The 14,226-nt window shown below is 43.9% G+C and overlaps 1 protein-coding gene across 14 annotated transcripts in view; it reads left to right on the plus strand.

Annotated features, from left to right (window-relative positions):
- The window catches only part of ENPP2 (ectonucleotide pyrophosphatase/phosphodiesterase 2), a 188,903-nt gene that overhangs the window by 42,815 nt on the left and 131,862 nt on the right, over positions 1-14,226 (plus strand). For 5 of the 14 annotated variants that reach the window (XM_077493257.1, XM_077493259.1, XM_077493263.1 and 2 more), the window contains exons 1-2: positions 8,094-8,325; positions 8,653-8,758. In XM_077493257.1, coding sequence (XP_077349383.1) covers positions 8,293-8,325; positions 8,653-8,758 — 139 coding nt within the window. In that variant the 5' untranslated portion in view covers positions 8,094-8,292. Of the gene's footprint in view, positions 1-8,092; positions 8,326-8,652; positions 8,759-14,226 lie in introns of those variants that run through there. The other 9 variants (XM_077493269.1, XM_077493264.1, XM_077493266.1 and 6 more) reach the window with 4 other exon arrangements.

A 14,226-nucleotide genomic window follows, 5' to 3' on the forward strand; every position in this document is an offset into this window, starting at 1 on the left:
CATTTGATTAAAATCCTTGTCAATATCCCCCTGTGATCACATAAATCAGCTATTCGCAGAAAGCCCTTATTAGACCACTACCCGGAAATTTTTACTTGAATTAAGTAATTTCTTACAGTGAATGTGGTTTTCGTTTGGGAAAGTCCATTTGCTCCAAATTAAAATGTTAAACACAAAATTTTGAAGTACTTTCAAACGACATTCGTCAAGCCATTGAATGTACTGAGAATTTTCGTAGGAATGTTTGTATGGAAATCTACTAGTATAAGGCCATCTCTTAAGACGTATCCAGCTCACTCCTCTACTGTACACTCATATTGGTAATTGTCATTTTCCCTCCAAGTGACCACCCAGGCTATGAAGGAAGCAATACAAATACTAATGACTATACAACTCCCAATACCTTGTTGAAAGCCCCCAAGGTGCTTACCTGTACCTCAGCTGTCTATGCTTGTCCACAACATACCACTTAACTTCTAGAGGCCTGAAGCTAGGAGATTCCCTCCATCACCTACATTCAGATTCACTATGCTTATCCATAGATTTAATCTGAATTCCAACACATTGTGTGTGATTACCCTTCCCATTCTGTTCAGCTCCAGCAATGAGTCACACGACGCAGAGCCTATGTGGACCTCTCCCCAATGACGTCCTTGTGTTTTACAGCTGAAACTGAGAATTGCTTTTAAGTTGATCTCTAAGCAGATGTAAAAAGACACAAGCTAATGCAGATCTGTATTAGTTAATATATTGTTAAGGGTCCATTTACATTTGTGTGGTCCATTAATGCACATGTGTTTAACATCATATTAAAGCAAATCATTGGAACCTCCCTTTCCTCCCCCCTAACATCCATGCTCTTCCTTCTCCTTTTTTTACCCAATCTCTACATTCTCTTTTCTTCCTCTCTCTCAAAAACCCAAGTTTGCTCTCCTGCACCTATCCTTGATGTCCTAGGACAGTGATGGCGAACCTTGGCACCCCAGATGTTTTGGAACTACATTTCCCATGCTGCTCCACTACACTGCAAAGTGCAGGAGCATCATGGGAAATGTAGTTCCAAAACATCTGGAGTGCCAAGGTTCGCCATCACTGTCCTAGGAGATCTGACTTCCCCACCCCTACTTCTTGGTGATAAATTTGCAGACCACTAAATGCAGTCTGCCTCAAGATCCCCCCTTAGATCCTCGGTGGATAGCCGATGGAGATTTTCATACCCTACACCCACCAGCCCCTTCTGATAGCCCCTGAATCATCCTATAAATCCTTCTAACAATGTTATCTGTTGGTATTCCCTACACTTTGCCTACTTTGTTACTTACTCTTCCCTCATTGTGGGGCCTGCCCTACTAAACCTTAAACTGCTTAGACCTGTAGATCGAGGCATGGCCCCCTATTGTGATCAATGCATTACTATTTCTCTGTATAACAAACCATTTGTTGATGGCATTTACTTTGAATCTCTTTGTTGTGCTTTTCTTTATCTAGCTGGCAAGTGTAATACGACTTGTACATTGTTACTTTAATACTTTAATAAAATATTTGAGCAGAAAAAAAAGCAAATTATTGGAATTCTAGTACACCTAAACATCTCAAAAATTGGATATAACCCCCAAGTTTTGCTGCAATGCACTAAAATGTATGACGGCTGCTCTGCTGCTTAAAATTCACCTTTTGTACCACGTTACATCTATATTCAGGGTGGTAACATGTAACATGTTACAGATGTACCGGCCTCCAGTAGCACCCCCAATCCCCCGCCCTGACAGCTAGTGGGGGATGTTCGTTACAATAAAAAAAAAAAAAAAAAGATGGCTCTGCCCACCCATTGCGTCATTCATTCACAGTATTCCGTGAATGGAAAACTACAAGTACTGACAGCCTTTGCGGCTGTCGGCTTGTAGTTCTCAATGAACTACTGTGGTGCTGTTGAGTGCTCTGGTAGTCCATTGATTCTTCCTGTCAGCATGCATCTGCCTGGCCGTATCGGAGGTATGTATGGGAGACAGCTACACAGACAGTCTGCAGGACCGTGCCATTAAACCCATGAACAGCTGATTGTGAGTGCAATGCTTTACAGCAGTGGTTCTCAACTCCTGTCCTCAGGACCCACTAACAGGACAGGTTTGCAAGATAAGGACTACTGCAACTCCCTCCTCATTGGCTTACCTCTACATAGTCTAAACCCCCTTCAATCCATCATGAATGCTGCTGCGAGACTCATCCACCTTACCAATTGCTCTGTGTCTGCTACTCCTCTCTGTCGATCCCTCCACTGGCTTCTGCTCACCCAACTAATTAAATTCAAAATACTAACAACTTACAAAGCCATCCTCAACTCTGCCCCCAGCTACATCACTAACCTAGTCTCAAAATACCAACTTAATTGTTCTCTACGTTCCTCCCAAGACCTCCTATTCTCCAGCTCTCTCGTCACCTCCTCCCATACTCGCATCCAGGACTTTTCCGGAGCCTCTCCAATCCTATGGAACTCCTTACCCCAATCTGTCCGATTATCTCCTACTCTATTAGCTTTTATACGATCCGTGAAAACCCTCCAGTTCAGAGAAGCTTATCCTACCCACACCTAACAACTGTTTTTTAATTTTCTCCATCTGATTATCCCCCCATCTTTTGTTCCACTTGACCCACCCCTCTAGATTGTAAGTTCTAACGAGCAGGGCCCTCTGATCCCTCCTGTATTGATTTGTATTGTAAGTGTACTGTCTGCCCTCATGTTGTAAAGTGTTGCGCAAATTGTTGGCGCTATATAAATCCTGTATAATATTAATAATAATAAATAACTGAAATACCTCACAGGTGATATAATTTGCTGCTCAGTGATTGCAGTATTCTAGTTTGCATTTCCGCAAGGTAATACTCAAAATCTGGCCTGTTAGTGGGTCCTGAGGACAGGAGTTGAGAACCACTGCTTTAGAGGCTCCTAACAGAAAATAAATAAATAAATGCCATTTTACCTGAAAAAAAAAGTGCATTTCTTTTTTTGTAAAGGTGAACTTAGACTTTAAGCTGGTCATAGATGGATTGAAATTCGGATGGTTCAGCAGGGTCTGGCCAAATTTCAGTCCATCTGTGGGCAGGCTGGCTGTACAGAAGTTGATCTCTTGATCAACTTTTGTGCAACCAGCCTGCTGGAAATTTTTTGCTCGATCCGTGCTGCTGGCTACAGCTGTCGTTGCCGATAAGTGTATTCTGGCAGTGACGACGGCTCCTGCTATTGGAATACAACGGCTCAATGTTTCTCAACTCCAGTCCTCAAGTACCCCCAACAGGTCATGTTTTCAGGATTTTCCTCAGATGATACGGCTGTGGTAGTTACTAAGGCAGTGCAACTGATCAAATCACCTGTGCAAAGTAATGGAAATCCTGAATACATGACCTGTTGGGGGTACTTGAGCAATAGAGTTGAGAAACATTACAATGGCTCAACGGGAGGGATTTCCACCATCCACATCGAATGTATGAATCGATTCATTTTCTTTCGTTCAACCCGTTGGTTAAAATAAAGAAAATGAATCATGTATGGCCAACCTTAGTGTGCACAGGAGGTCACTCGCTCAACATGGGCACCATTCAGTGATTTCACAAGGTGGAGAGGTGGGGCAGTAATGTCACAATCTTTACCTTGTCTAAACATAGAATGCTTTGTGTTCAGTTGAATGCATCGCACTCAGCAAGCGGTACTGCCACCAAGTGCAAAAGTGGGATCTGTACATCCCTCTTCCACGGCCTTTGCAGCTTAAAGTGGTAGTAAACCGCAGTTACTGAAAAAGGCAAAGTAATGTCATAATGTGCTGGTATGCATCACATACTAGCACATTATGACAAACTTACCTTAGAACAAAGCCCTCCAGCGCCGCACTGTCACCGCTGAGAGGGTTGACCTTGTCTCCTTTTCTTCCTCCCGGGTTCGAGTCCTCCAGCTACATGAGGGGCCGGGGGCCCAATGACGTCACGGCATGGGCTCTGAAGGTCCGGCACTGTACTGTTTAGGAGATATTCACAGTACCTACAGGTAAGCCTTACTATAGGCTTTCCTGTATGTACAAGTGGCAGTACAGAGTTTACTACCACTTTAAAGCGGTATTAAACCCAAAATCAAAAATGGAATCTCGCAGTTTACCAATCCTTAGATGTAGTGGCTGCATTCGTTTTCTCTTCTTAGCCCCTGTACACACGGTGGGAGATTTCCACAACCAAATCCGTCAGATTTTGCCCCTCGGATTTTGTCCGTCGGATCTTGTCCAAAACTGTTGCATACACACGGTCGGACAAAGTTGGCGAAAAATCAGATCTTTCAGAACGTGATGACGTAATTTCCTTACGATGGGACTACATTCAGGCTAGTAGCCAATAGCTTTGATGTAGGAATTTGATCTGAGCATGCGTGGCACTTGGTCCGATCAAAATTCTCTACACATGATCGGAGTATGTCCGATCGGCCCAGTTGGTCAGGAAATATTTCCAACATGTTGGAAAATTGGGTCCGACGGATATTCCGACGGAATCAGTCCGATGCATACCACACACAGTCGGATTATCCGACGACGCGGTCCGATAGGACAAATTCCGACAGATTCTCCGACCGTGTGTACAAGGGCTTAGGCTTTTCCCTCCTTCTGTTTTCACTTGGTGATCTGGCCAGTAACACACCTCCTGTAGTGCCTCTACTCTGGATGAAGGAGCAGCAGAGATGCCTTTGGACAGCAAGCTTGTCAATCTGGGGGAGGGGAGTATTAGATATACTAGCAGATTTAAATATACTAACTGAAGCCAAACTCAAGCTAATACTTTATAAGCAATCACAGCAAACAATTTTGTTCCCATTTGGGATAAAAGTTTTACATGAATAAATAAAAGCTGATCATTGTGAGCACCCCTGTCAAGGTTAAATGGTTTGTCCCCTCTCTGTAAATGCAAGAGAGTGTTTCTGTTGAAAAACAGACTTACTGGCTGGATCACCAGATAAAGCTCGAAAAAAGAAAGCCTAAGAAAGAAAATGAATGCAGCCATTATATCTAAGCATGGGTAAGCTGCAATATAATACATTTTTGTTTTGGGGGTTAATACTGTTTTGGGGGGGGGGGGGTATTAAAGTCGTTGTAAAGTAAAAAAATAAAAATAAAAAAAAGCTACAAAAATAAAAAGCTACCTTTGGTCTGCTCTCTCCCCAGCCCCCCCTATACTTACCTGAGCCACATCTCAATCCATCTATGTGCCTGAGGGTAGTGGTTCTCCCAGCTCTCTCTCCTCATTGGCTGAGAGACAGCCAATGGCTCCAACTACTGTCAATCACAGCCAGTGAGGAGAGGCAGGGGGTGGGGCCAAGCTGGACACACAGCATACCTCCCAACTTTCCCAAAGGGCAATGAGGCACACCTATTAATAAAAGTGTGTAGGTATAGGACACCCCCCCCCCCCCCCCTTAAAGGAGAATTGTACAAAAAAAAAAGTTTGGTTAAACCAGTGCTTCTCAACCCTGTCCTCAGGACCCACTAACAGGCCAGGTTTTATGTATTACCTTGGGGAGATGCAGACTAGAATACTGCAATCACTGAGCAGCAAATTATATTACCTGTGATGTATTTCAGTTATCTTACAAACCTGGCCTGTCAGTGGGTCCTGACGACAGGAGTGGAGAACCACTGGGTTAAACTCGCAAGTGTATTTTTTTCCCCCACTACTATTCCTTCATATTGGCTTTTGGAATTTACAAATGCAGCAATTTAGAAATTGGATGAAAGGTTTAGCCCTTTTAAGGGAGGGTGGCTCTCCGATGGGGACCCTGATGTAAGAGGGGGCTCTGATTGGGACCCTGATGTATGGGGGGGCTCCAATGGGGACACTGATGTATGGGGGGGCTCTGATGGGGATCCTGATGAAAGTGGGGGGCTCCAATGGGGGACCCTGACATAAGGGAGGGGGGCTCTTATGGGGAGCCTGATGTAAGAGGGGGACTCCATCAGGGACCCTGATGTATGGGGGGGGCTCTGATGGGGACCCTGATGTATGGGGGGGCTCCGATGGGGACCCCGATAAGGAGAGGCAGTGGGTGGTGCCAAGCTGGACACGCGGCATACCTCCCAACTTTCCCAAACGGGAATGAGGGACACCTATTAGTAAAAGGATGTAGGTACAGGACACGCCCCCTGCCACTAAAAAAAGCACCCCCCCCCCCTTAAAGGAGAATTGTACAAAAAAAGTTTTGCTAAACCCAAAAGTGCACTTCCTTTTCTTTTTTTTCACTACTATTCCTTTATATCTCCTTTTGGAATTTACCAGTGCAGCAAATTAGAAATTAGATGAAAGGTTTAGCACTTTTGATAAATAGTGCATTTTATATACAACTACCGTGTTTCCCAGAAAATAAGACCGGGTCTTATATTAGTTTTGTCTACAAAAAACACACTAGGGCTTATTTTCAGGGGATGTCTTATTTATATACGGTATGTACAATGATGATCTTAAAGTAGTAGTAACCCAAAAAAAAAAAAAAAATCCTGTTCCCCTCTCTACGGTATGTTCTACAAATCCTGGAATAATCCTGGATTAAAGTTCCTGTGTCCCCTGTCTTCTCTCTCTACACCCCCCACCCGTCAGGTCAGAAATCAATTTTTGACATTATTTTAAAAATATCTTGGTTAAAGTCCTTTTTTATGAAACGGATTACATAACTTTTCAAAGATCACACTGGTATAAGGTGCAATGTGTCTCCCATTGCAAATGTCTCATGAGTAGGGATGAGCTCGGGCGTATTTGCACGCTCCACGTGCAGAGCCCACCAGGAAGTCGGCACGGCTCTGCGCTAATCACAGGCAGTGAGACATTTCCGTTCTCTGCAGCCGTATATCGGTAAAATATCTCACTGCCTGTGATTAGCACAGCGCTGTGCCGACTTCCTGGTGGGCTCAGCACGTGGAGTGTGCGAACACACCGAGCCCATCCCTACTCATGAAGGATACCTTTTTACAGCTCCCCTGGGCGCTCACTTGATCTGCTCTTCTCCGCTCTGAGATCCCGGCTGACGTCAGCCCGCTCCATGCACTGAAGAAGGAGGGAGCGGCAGATGTCAGCGAGGAGGAGAGAAGAAGACCTCCGGTGGGTCAGTGGCTGTGAATAAAGTATTTTCTAATACAGTCACAAGGGGAGACACACTGCACTCCATACCAGTACGATCGTCCTACAAAACGGACCACAGTTTTTTCATGTACTTTACTAGGGCTTATTTTTCGGGGTAGGGCAAATATTGCAGTCCTCACCAATAACCAAGCCAGGTCTTGTATTCGGGGTAAGGCTTATTTTTGGGGAAACGCGGTATACAGATCAGACTAAAACGAGGGACAATTGAGGAGGAAAGAGGGACAGAGGGACATTGTTCCAAATCAGGGACAGTTGGGAGGTATGAACACAGAGAACGAGCACGCGCAAGTGCCCCCCCATAACAAGCCTCTTGCTATGGGGGCACTCAGCAGAGGGGAGTGGCCAGAAGCACAGAAGAGGGACCAGAGAAGAGGAGGATCGGGGCTGCTCTGTGCAAAACCACTGCACAGAGGAGGTAAGTATCACATCTTTGTTATTTAAAAAAAAAAATCGTAGGTTTACAATCACTTTAAAAACGCAGCTCGGCCATGTGTTTTTTTTCTTTACAGCCTTACAATCACAAATCTAAAAAAGGTGAAGAGGTAACATATCGCCCCCTCAACGCCTGTCAAATGCCCTCTATTAAGCGATCCACCATGGATCACTTTTCAGAGGGGCTGCCGCAAGTCTGAATCATACCTTTCTGTATTATACGCTGTATATACTATCGCTTTGTTTTTTCCATCTTCCAAGTTTCCAGCAGATGAATTCATTTTCCCCTATTTTATATTGCGCACATGTTTTTATAGCTGGCGGTGAAGTGCGATTTTTTTTTTTTCTTCCCCCCCCCCCCAGCTTGCCCCTACAAAGCACATTGACAGTCTGTGCTGGAGCATGTTAAAAGTAAAGGGTTATTGGCTAAGTGTGAGAGAAGTGTGTGTTGAGGGAGGGGTGGGGGGAGTGCGGTGGTGGTGCTGCTGATTCTGTAGCCTCCTCCTGCACTCAGGGCTGGGATTTGTGAGTGAAACATGATGAAACCGTCCTCTGGACAAATGAAATGAGCCTGTCAACTTCTCCAGGTGGGATTACTTGGAGCTAATAGACTGGGCTCCCACAGCACTCCCAGCAGAAGATCTGAGAACCAGGGAACAGGCGACTGCCCAGCTAGGGGTGCAGTGGAGCCTCTGCATTATGATTCTGCACAGAGTCCTGCATTTATATCAGGTAGGAAGGGGGCTGGCACCTTTTTTTCGGAACACGGCATCCTTTTTGATTTTTTGATTTCAGAAGCGCACTTTTTTTTTCATCCCCATCAAATATCTTTTTATTAAAAAATGTTTTCAAGGTGCAAACATTTATTAGTACATTTAAGTGCAATAGGCAAAAAAATGTACCTTGAATGAAGAAAGACGCTGTGAATAAGCAAAAAATAGCGTGCTTTTATTTATTTTTATTTTTTTAATGCTTGTTTTTTTTAAATTTTTTTCATTGACTCGGAAGCTGACGTGAGTTTTATTTTTCCCAGTGTGACCCATTTTCTTTCTTCTACAGGTAACATATTGTATCACCTTTCTATTTGGAATACAAGTTTGCTTTGGATTTACGGCAAATCGATTGAAAAGGTCAGAATCGGAATGGGATGAAGGGATTGCGTCCAGTAAGTGAATATAGTTACTTGGGTTTAAATATTTTTTTTTTTTTTTTTTTTGTATTTGACTAATCTTGTTGCTGCATTGTATAGACTTGTTAACCTCTCTCCCATTCACACGTGAGCATATTATGTATTTTTTTTATTTATTTTTTTAAGTGTTTTTGTGCATTTTTAAATTGTATTGTTTGTGTTTTTAAGTGCCCAGCATTTTTGTTTTGGCCCATGGAAAGCTGGATCATCTGTGATATCTTATGTCAACGTTGTCCTGGTGGTGGTGGTGGTGGTGGTGGTGGTAGTAGTAGTAGTAGTAGTAGTAGTAGTAGTAGTAGTAGTAGTAGTAGTAGTAGTAGTAGTAGTAGTAGTAGTATTCAGGATGTATATAGCTCTTGTAGACAAGTTGTTGGTTATGTGGGTTTTTTTTTTTTTTGCGCCTATGGGGACAGAAACGTCCCGTTCCCAACCCACAACCCCCCACCCCCAAAAAAAAAAAAATTTAATTATATATATCCTTTTTTACACAACAGGTGACACAGCGCTTAGGTGTGAATAGGCACCACTGAAGATATCGGACTTATTGTTAAACGTTGTCATGCTTTGGGAAATGCGAGACAAAATGCTCAGGGGTGAATAGGTGCTATTGAATGTAATGGGAGCCATTGATTATAATGGGAATGGGCACTGTTGAATATAATGGGATTTTTCAGGTTGCACTTTAGGAAACGCTTGGGTGAGAAAAGGGTCTCGGCGGTTCGTTGCACAGTTGCTTTATGTGATTCCCATCTAAAGTCACCAGTTGCGATTAGGAAATGCGTTCATTCTTCTTCCCCCTATTTATTTTCTTTTGAATGCCGGTTGTCCGTTGTATGTTATTTGGCTGCTGTCATTTTCATGTTCTGTCACTTCTTACATTTTTTTGAGTCTTTTAAATGTGACTATATAAGAGAGCTCCAAGTCTGTATATGTGGATTAGTGTGATTTAAGGTAGGTGTAAACCCAAACTGCATTGAGTTTGCTAAAGCATTGTGCAAAATAAGCAATTGACGTTTTTGTTAATTTAGCAAATATCACTTATTTTATTTAATTTTTTTCCTTTGTTGTATCTCAGTGCAGTGCAGCACATGTAGGTAGATATGAAGTGGATGCAGAGAGGCTGCAGCGGATCAGCATCACTAATGCAGCAAAGGATTAATAGGGGGAAAAAATACAGCAGTTGTTTTATACACAATGCTTTTGCAAATATCATCCAGTTAGCTTATATCTATATTAACATCTATGGTAGGGGTCCCCGAATTATGCCCCGTGGGTCACATCTGGCCAGGAACAAGATTTTATCAGGCCCGTAACTAGAGTGGCCAGTGGTACTTCTTTTAATATGTATGCTGACTGAGGATTAAGGGAGCAGAGCCTGCCTATGGTCTCTGCTTCATGCCCCCATGAGCTCTGATGGGGACCCTGATGTAAGGGAGGGGGGGGGGCCCTAAAGGGGACCCTGATGTAAGGGGGGGGCTCCGATCGATGGGGACCCTGATGTAAAATGGGGGGGCCTCCGATGGGGACCCTGATGTAAGGGAGGGTGCTCCAATGGGGACTCTCATGTAAAGGAGAAATTCTGATGGGGATTTTTTTTTTTTGGCCAACAAATATTAGTAAAATAAACCTTGTAATGAAAAGTTTGGAGACTCTACAGCAGGAATAAGCAATTAGCGGACCTCCAGCTGTTGCAGAACTACAATTCCCATGAGGCATAGCAAGAATCTGACAGCCACAAGCATGACACCCAGAGGTAGAGGCATGATGGGACTTGTAGTTTTGCAACAGGTGGAGGTCCGTTAATTGCATATCCCTGCTCTACAGCATCTGCATATTATGGGCAGGCATCCTAATGCTGAGAGGTAGAATTTTCGGTGAGCTATGGCATAGCTGTATACGATCTTGACTGCAGACAGACTGACAACGCAAAAGCACGATTGGGTGACAAGGGCAGAGTGTTGTCGCCCTATAACAGGAGGTGCCTGAACAAAGATTTTAAAGGCAGTGTGTGTGTGTGTGTGTGTGTGTGTGTATGTGTATGTGTGTGTGTGTGTGTGTGTGTGTGTATATATATATATATATATATATATATATATATATATATATATATATATATATATATATATATATATATATATATATATATATATATATAATATAGTTTTATTTTTTGTAAATTATGTTTATGTTGCTATTTGTTTTTGTAAGAGAAGTGTGAAAGATGGACTTTTGGGTCAGGCATTCTGAATGGTACCCCAACATGCTAAACCAGAGCACCCCCAATGCACGATAACACTTTGTGAGTTGCTGTGATGGGGAAAAAATAATGCAGGTCCAATTTTCAAAGTCTGTTAGCAGCAGATTTAAATGAATGAGCTGCCCTAAAGCAACACATGTGTGACAGACATAAGGCATTACTAAATAAATTGGTGCATGTCCACTTCTGGCACTCCAGCACTATTGTACAGTCCACCAAAAAAAAAAAAATTTTTTTGTTGTTTACAGTCAGAGTTAAGGACCATGTAAATATGACATATCGGTTATCATCTCAAGAGAGAGTAGGGACTTTGTGCTGCTCAATCTTGACCCTGTCTTTGTAGCAATTAAAACCAAACTGAAGGCGTGGCGCAATCTTCCCCTTTCCCCCATTGGGTGCATCGATCTTCTCAAAATGAAAGTCCTCCCTAAATTTACATACATTTTTCGGAACTCCCCACAATGGCTGACCAACACTTTCTTTGATTCTCTTAAGTAACTCTTCCTCTCCTCTTATTTGGGGGCCTAAACCGCCTAGATTCAAATACCCCAGTCAAACTCCTGGTCTCCTCACAAACTCCCCTGCCCCCCGTGGCTGAACTATAACCGTTCAATAATATCCCGGATCCACAGGCCAAATACAATATACTGACCCTTGAGCATGTTATCACCAAGGTAGAGCTCACCCCCTTTCGTGTTTTACGCACCATATTTAATGTGCCTGCATGGGCCCATTTTAGGTATCTTCAAATTGCTCATACCTACAGGTGTCAGTTCTTGGGCCAACCAGTTGAATTGGCATACTCTGAGCTTGAATCCACCCTTCGGGTGAAAGACTTGGAGAAACCCACGTCTCAGCTCTACGAGTCCCTACTGGTTGCTGCCAGCCCCGAGTTGTCCCCCCCCCCCCCCCACAAGAAATGGGTGGGGGACATACCAGAGCTGGACAAGGATGACTGGAGGGAGATTTGGCACTTTCCCTTCTCCCCTCTGGTCTCAGCTAGGGACAAACTGGTCCAATACAAAATTATGCATAGAGCTCACTACACGCCTAACAGGCTGCACCAGATGTCGCCGGCGCATTCTCCGGTGTGCTGTTGTGGCTCCTATCAACTAGGTGACTTTTTTCCACCCCCCCCCCCTTTTTGGGGCGGGGGGGTTTGCCCAGCAATCGAACATTATTGGAAAGAAGTACTCCAGGTGATTGCTAAGTTCGCTAAGACTCGTGTTCCTTATGACCCTAAATATTGTCTGCTGGGGCCGGTGGAACAACTGTCAATGCTCGGAGCCAGGAAAATGTTCATATCCCTGCTATTGTGCTATGCTCGTAAGGCCATTACAATGAACTGGAAACAATCATCTCCCCCCCCCCTCTGTCCGATTCTGGAAAAGCCTAGTGAATCCCAGTTTACCCCTGTATAAAGCCACCTACTCGGACAGGGGTTGTCCACAAAAATGTGAAAAGGTATGGACCTGTTTGCTACATGATAATACCAAGGCAACTGATGCAGTAACCAATTCCTAGATTAACACTATGCTGATTTACAAACGCTTTGCGCCATGAGTTGCGGCGCACGCCGATGAGCAACAACCGTTTTCATATTCACAAAGCATTTGCACCTGTAACACTGTGCAGTTCCCCATTTACTATCAACATGCCGGCGCACGGGAGGCGGCGATCGGTGTGCCGCTACAGACCTGGCGCACGCATTATTCAACTCAGAATTAAAAGAAGGTGGAAGTGCCAATATTATGGGGGTGATGTGAGGAAGTATAGTTATAACTGTCTAGGTAACAAATATGTCCAAAATAGAATGGAAAAGTAACTTTCTGTAAACGAGCTTGCTGCGCCTGCAAATACACTTGGAACTGAGTGAGGTCAATTTATGCACTGCGCAAGCGGTACTTGCGCACGTTCAAGTGCTTTGGTTCACTGCGCCGGCAAAATCTTAGTAAATGCCAAGCCACGTAGATGCATTTGCATAAGTTGAACAGGCGCACCTCTCAACTTGACCTTTTTATTTATTTATATATATATATATATATATATATATATATATATATATATATATATATATATATATATATTTTTTTTTTTTTTTTTTGCACACAGGTCATGTTAGCATTAAGAAAAAAAAATGTGTGGAGTCCCCCGAAATTCCATACCAGGCCCTTCAGGTTTGGTATGGATATTAAGGGGAACCCCGCGCCAAAAAAAAAAAAAAAAATGACGTGGGGGTCCCCCTCAAAATCTATACCAGACCCTTATCCGAGCACACAACCTGACAGGCTGCAGGAAAGGAACGAACCGTACGAGGCCACGTGCCCTCAACATTGGGAGGGTGCTTTAGGGGGTAGCCACAACCCTGGCCGGTGGTTGTGGGGGTTTGCAGGCGGCTTATCGGAATCTGGAAGCCCCCTTTAACAAGGGGACTCCCAAATCCCGGCCTCCCTTCCCCCGTGTGAAATGGTAGGTGGGTACCTCTATCATTTCATCGAAAAAGTGGCAAAAGTGTTAAAAATGACGAGATTTTTTGACAATTCCTATTATTAAAGTCTTATTCTTCTTTCATCTTCTTTCTTCTGGTCTTCTTCCTTCTTTCCTTCATCCTTCAGTTTCTTCCTTCTTCCTCCGATCCTCTGCTTCTTGCTCCGGTGTTCTCGTTCTCTGGCCGCTCCGTGCAATGGGAGACTCCCGCTGTGTGACGCTTCTCTTCTTCTGACACTTATATAATGGAACCATGCGTCAGAGGGGGCGGGGTCACCGGGTGGTCCTGCCCTCTGTTATATAAGAAGTGTCAGAAGAAGAGAAGCGTCACATAGCGGGAGCCTCCCATTGCGCTGAGTGGCCCGAGAACGAAGTGAGGAAGAAGACGCTGTGGAGGAAGATGCCGTATGAGAACACCAGTGCAAGAAGCAGAGGATCGGAGGAAGAAGAAGACGGAGGAAGAAAACGAAGCTAAAGGAAGGAAGAAGACCAGAAGAAAGAAGATGAAAGAAGAAGACTTTAATAAAGGAATTGTCAAAAACTGTCTCTTGTCATTTTTTATACTTTTTTGTCACTTTTTTGGTGAAATGGTAGAGTACCATTTCACACGGGGGGGAGGCCGGGATCTGGGGGTCCCCTTGTTAAAGGGGGCTTCCAGATTCCGATACGGCCCCCACCCGCAGACCCCCCACAACCACCG

The sequence above is a fragment of the Lithobates pipiens genome, unplaced genomic scaffold (genome assembly GCF_037356315.1).
Source record: "Lithobates pipiens isolate NorthernLeopardFrog02 unplaced genomic scaffold, aLitPip1_a1.2 Scaffold_19, whole genome shotgun sequence".
In the NCBI taxonomy this organism is placed as follows: Eukaryota; Metazoa; Chordata; class Amphibia; order Anura; family Ranidae; genus Lithobates; species Lithobates pipiens.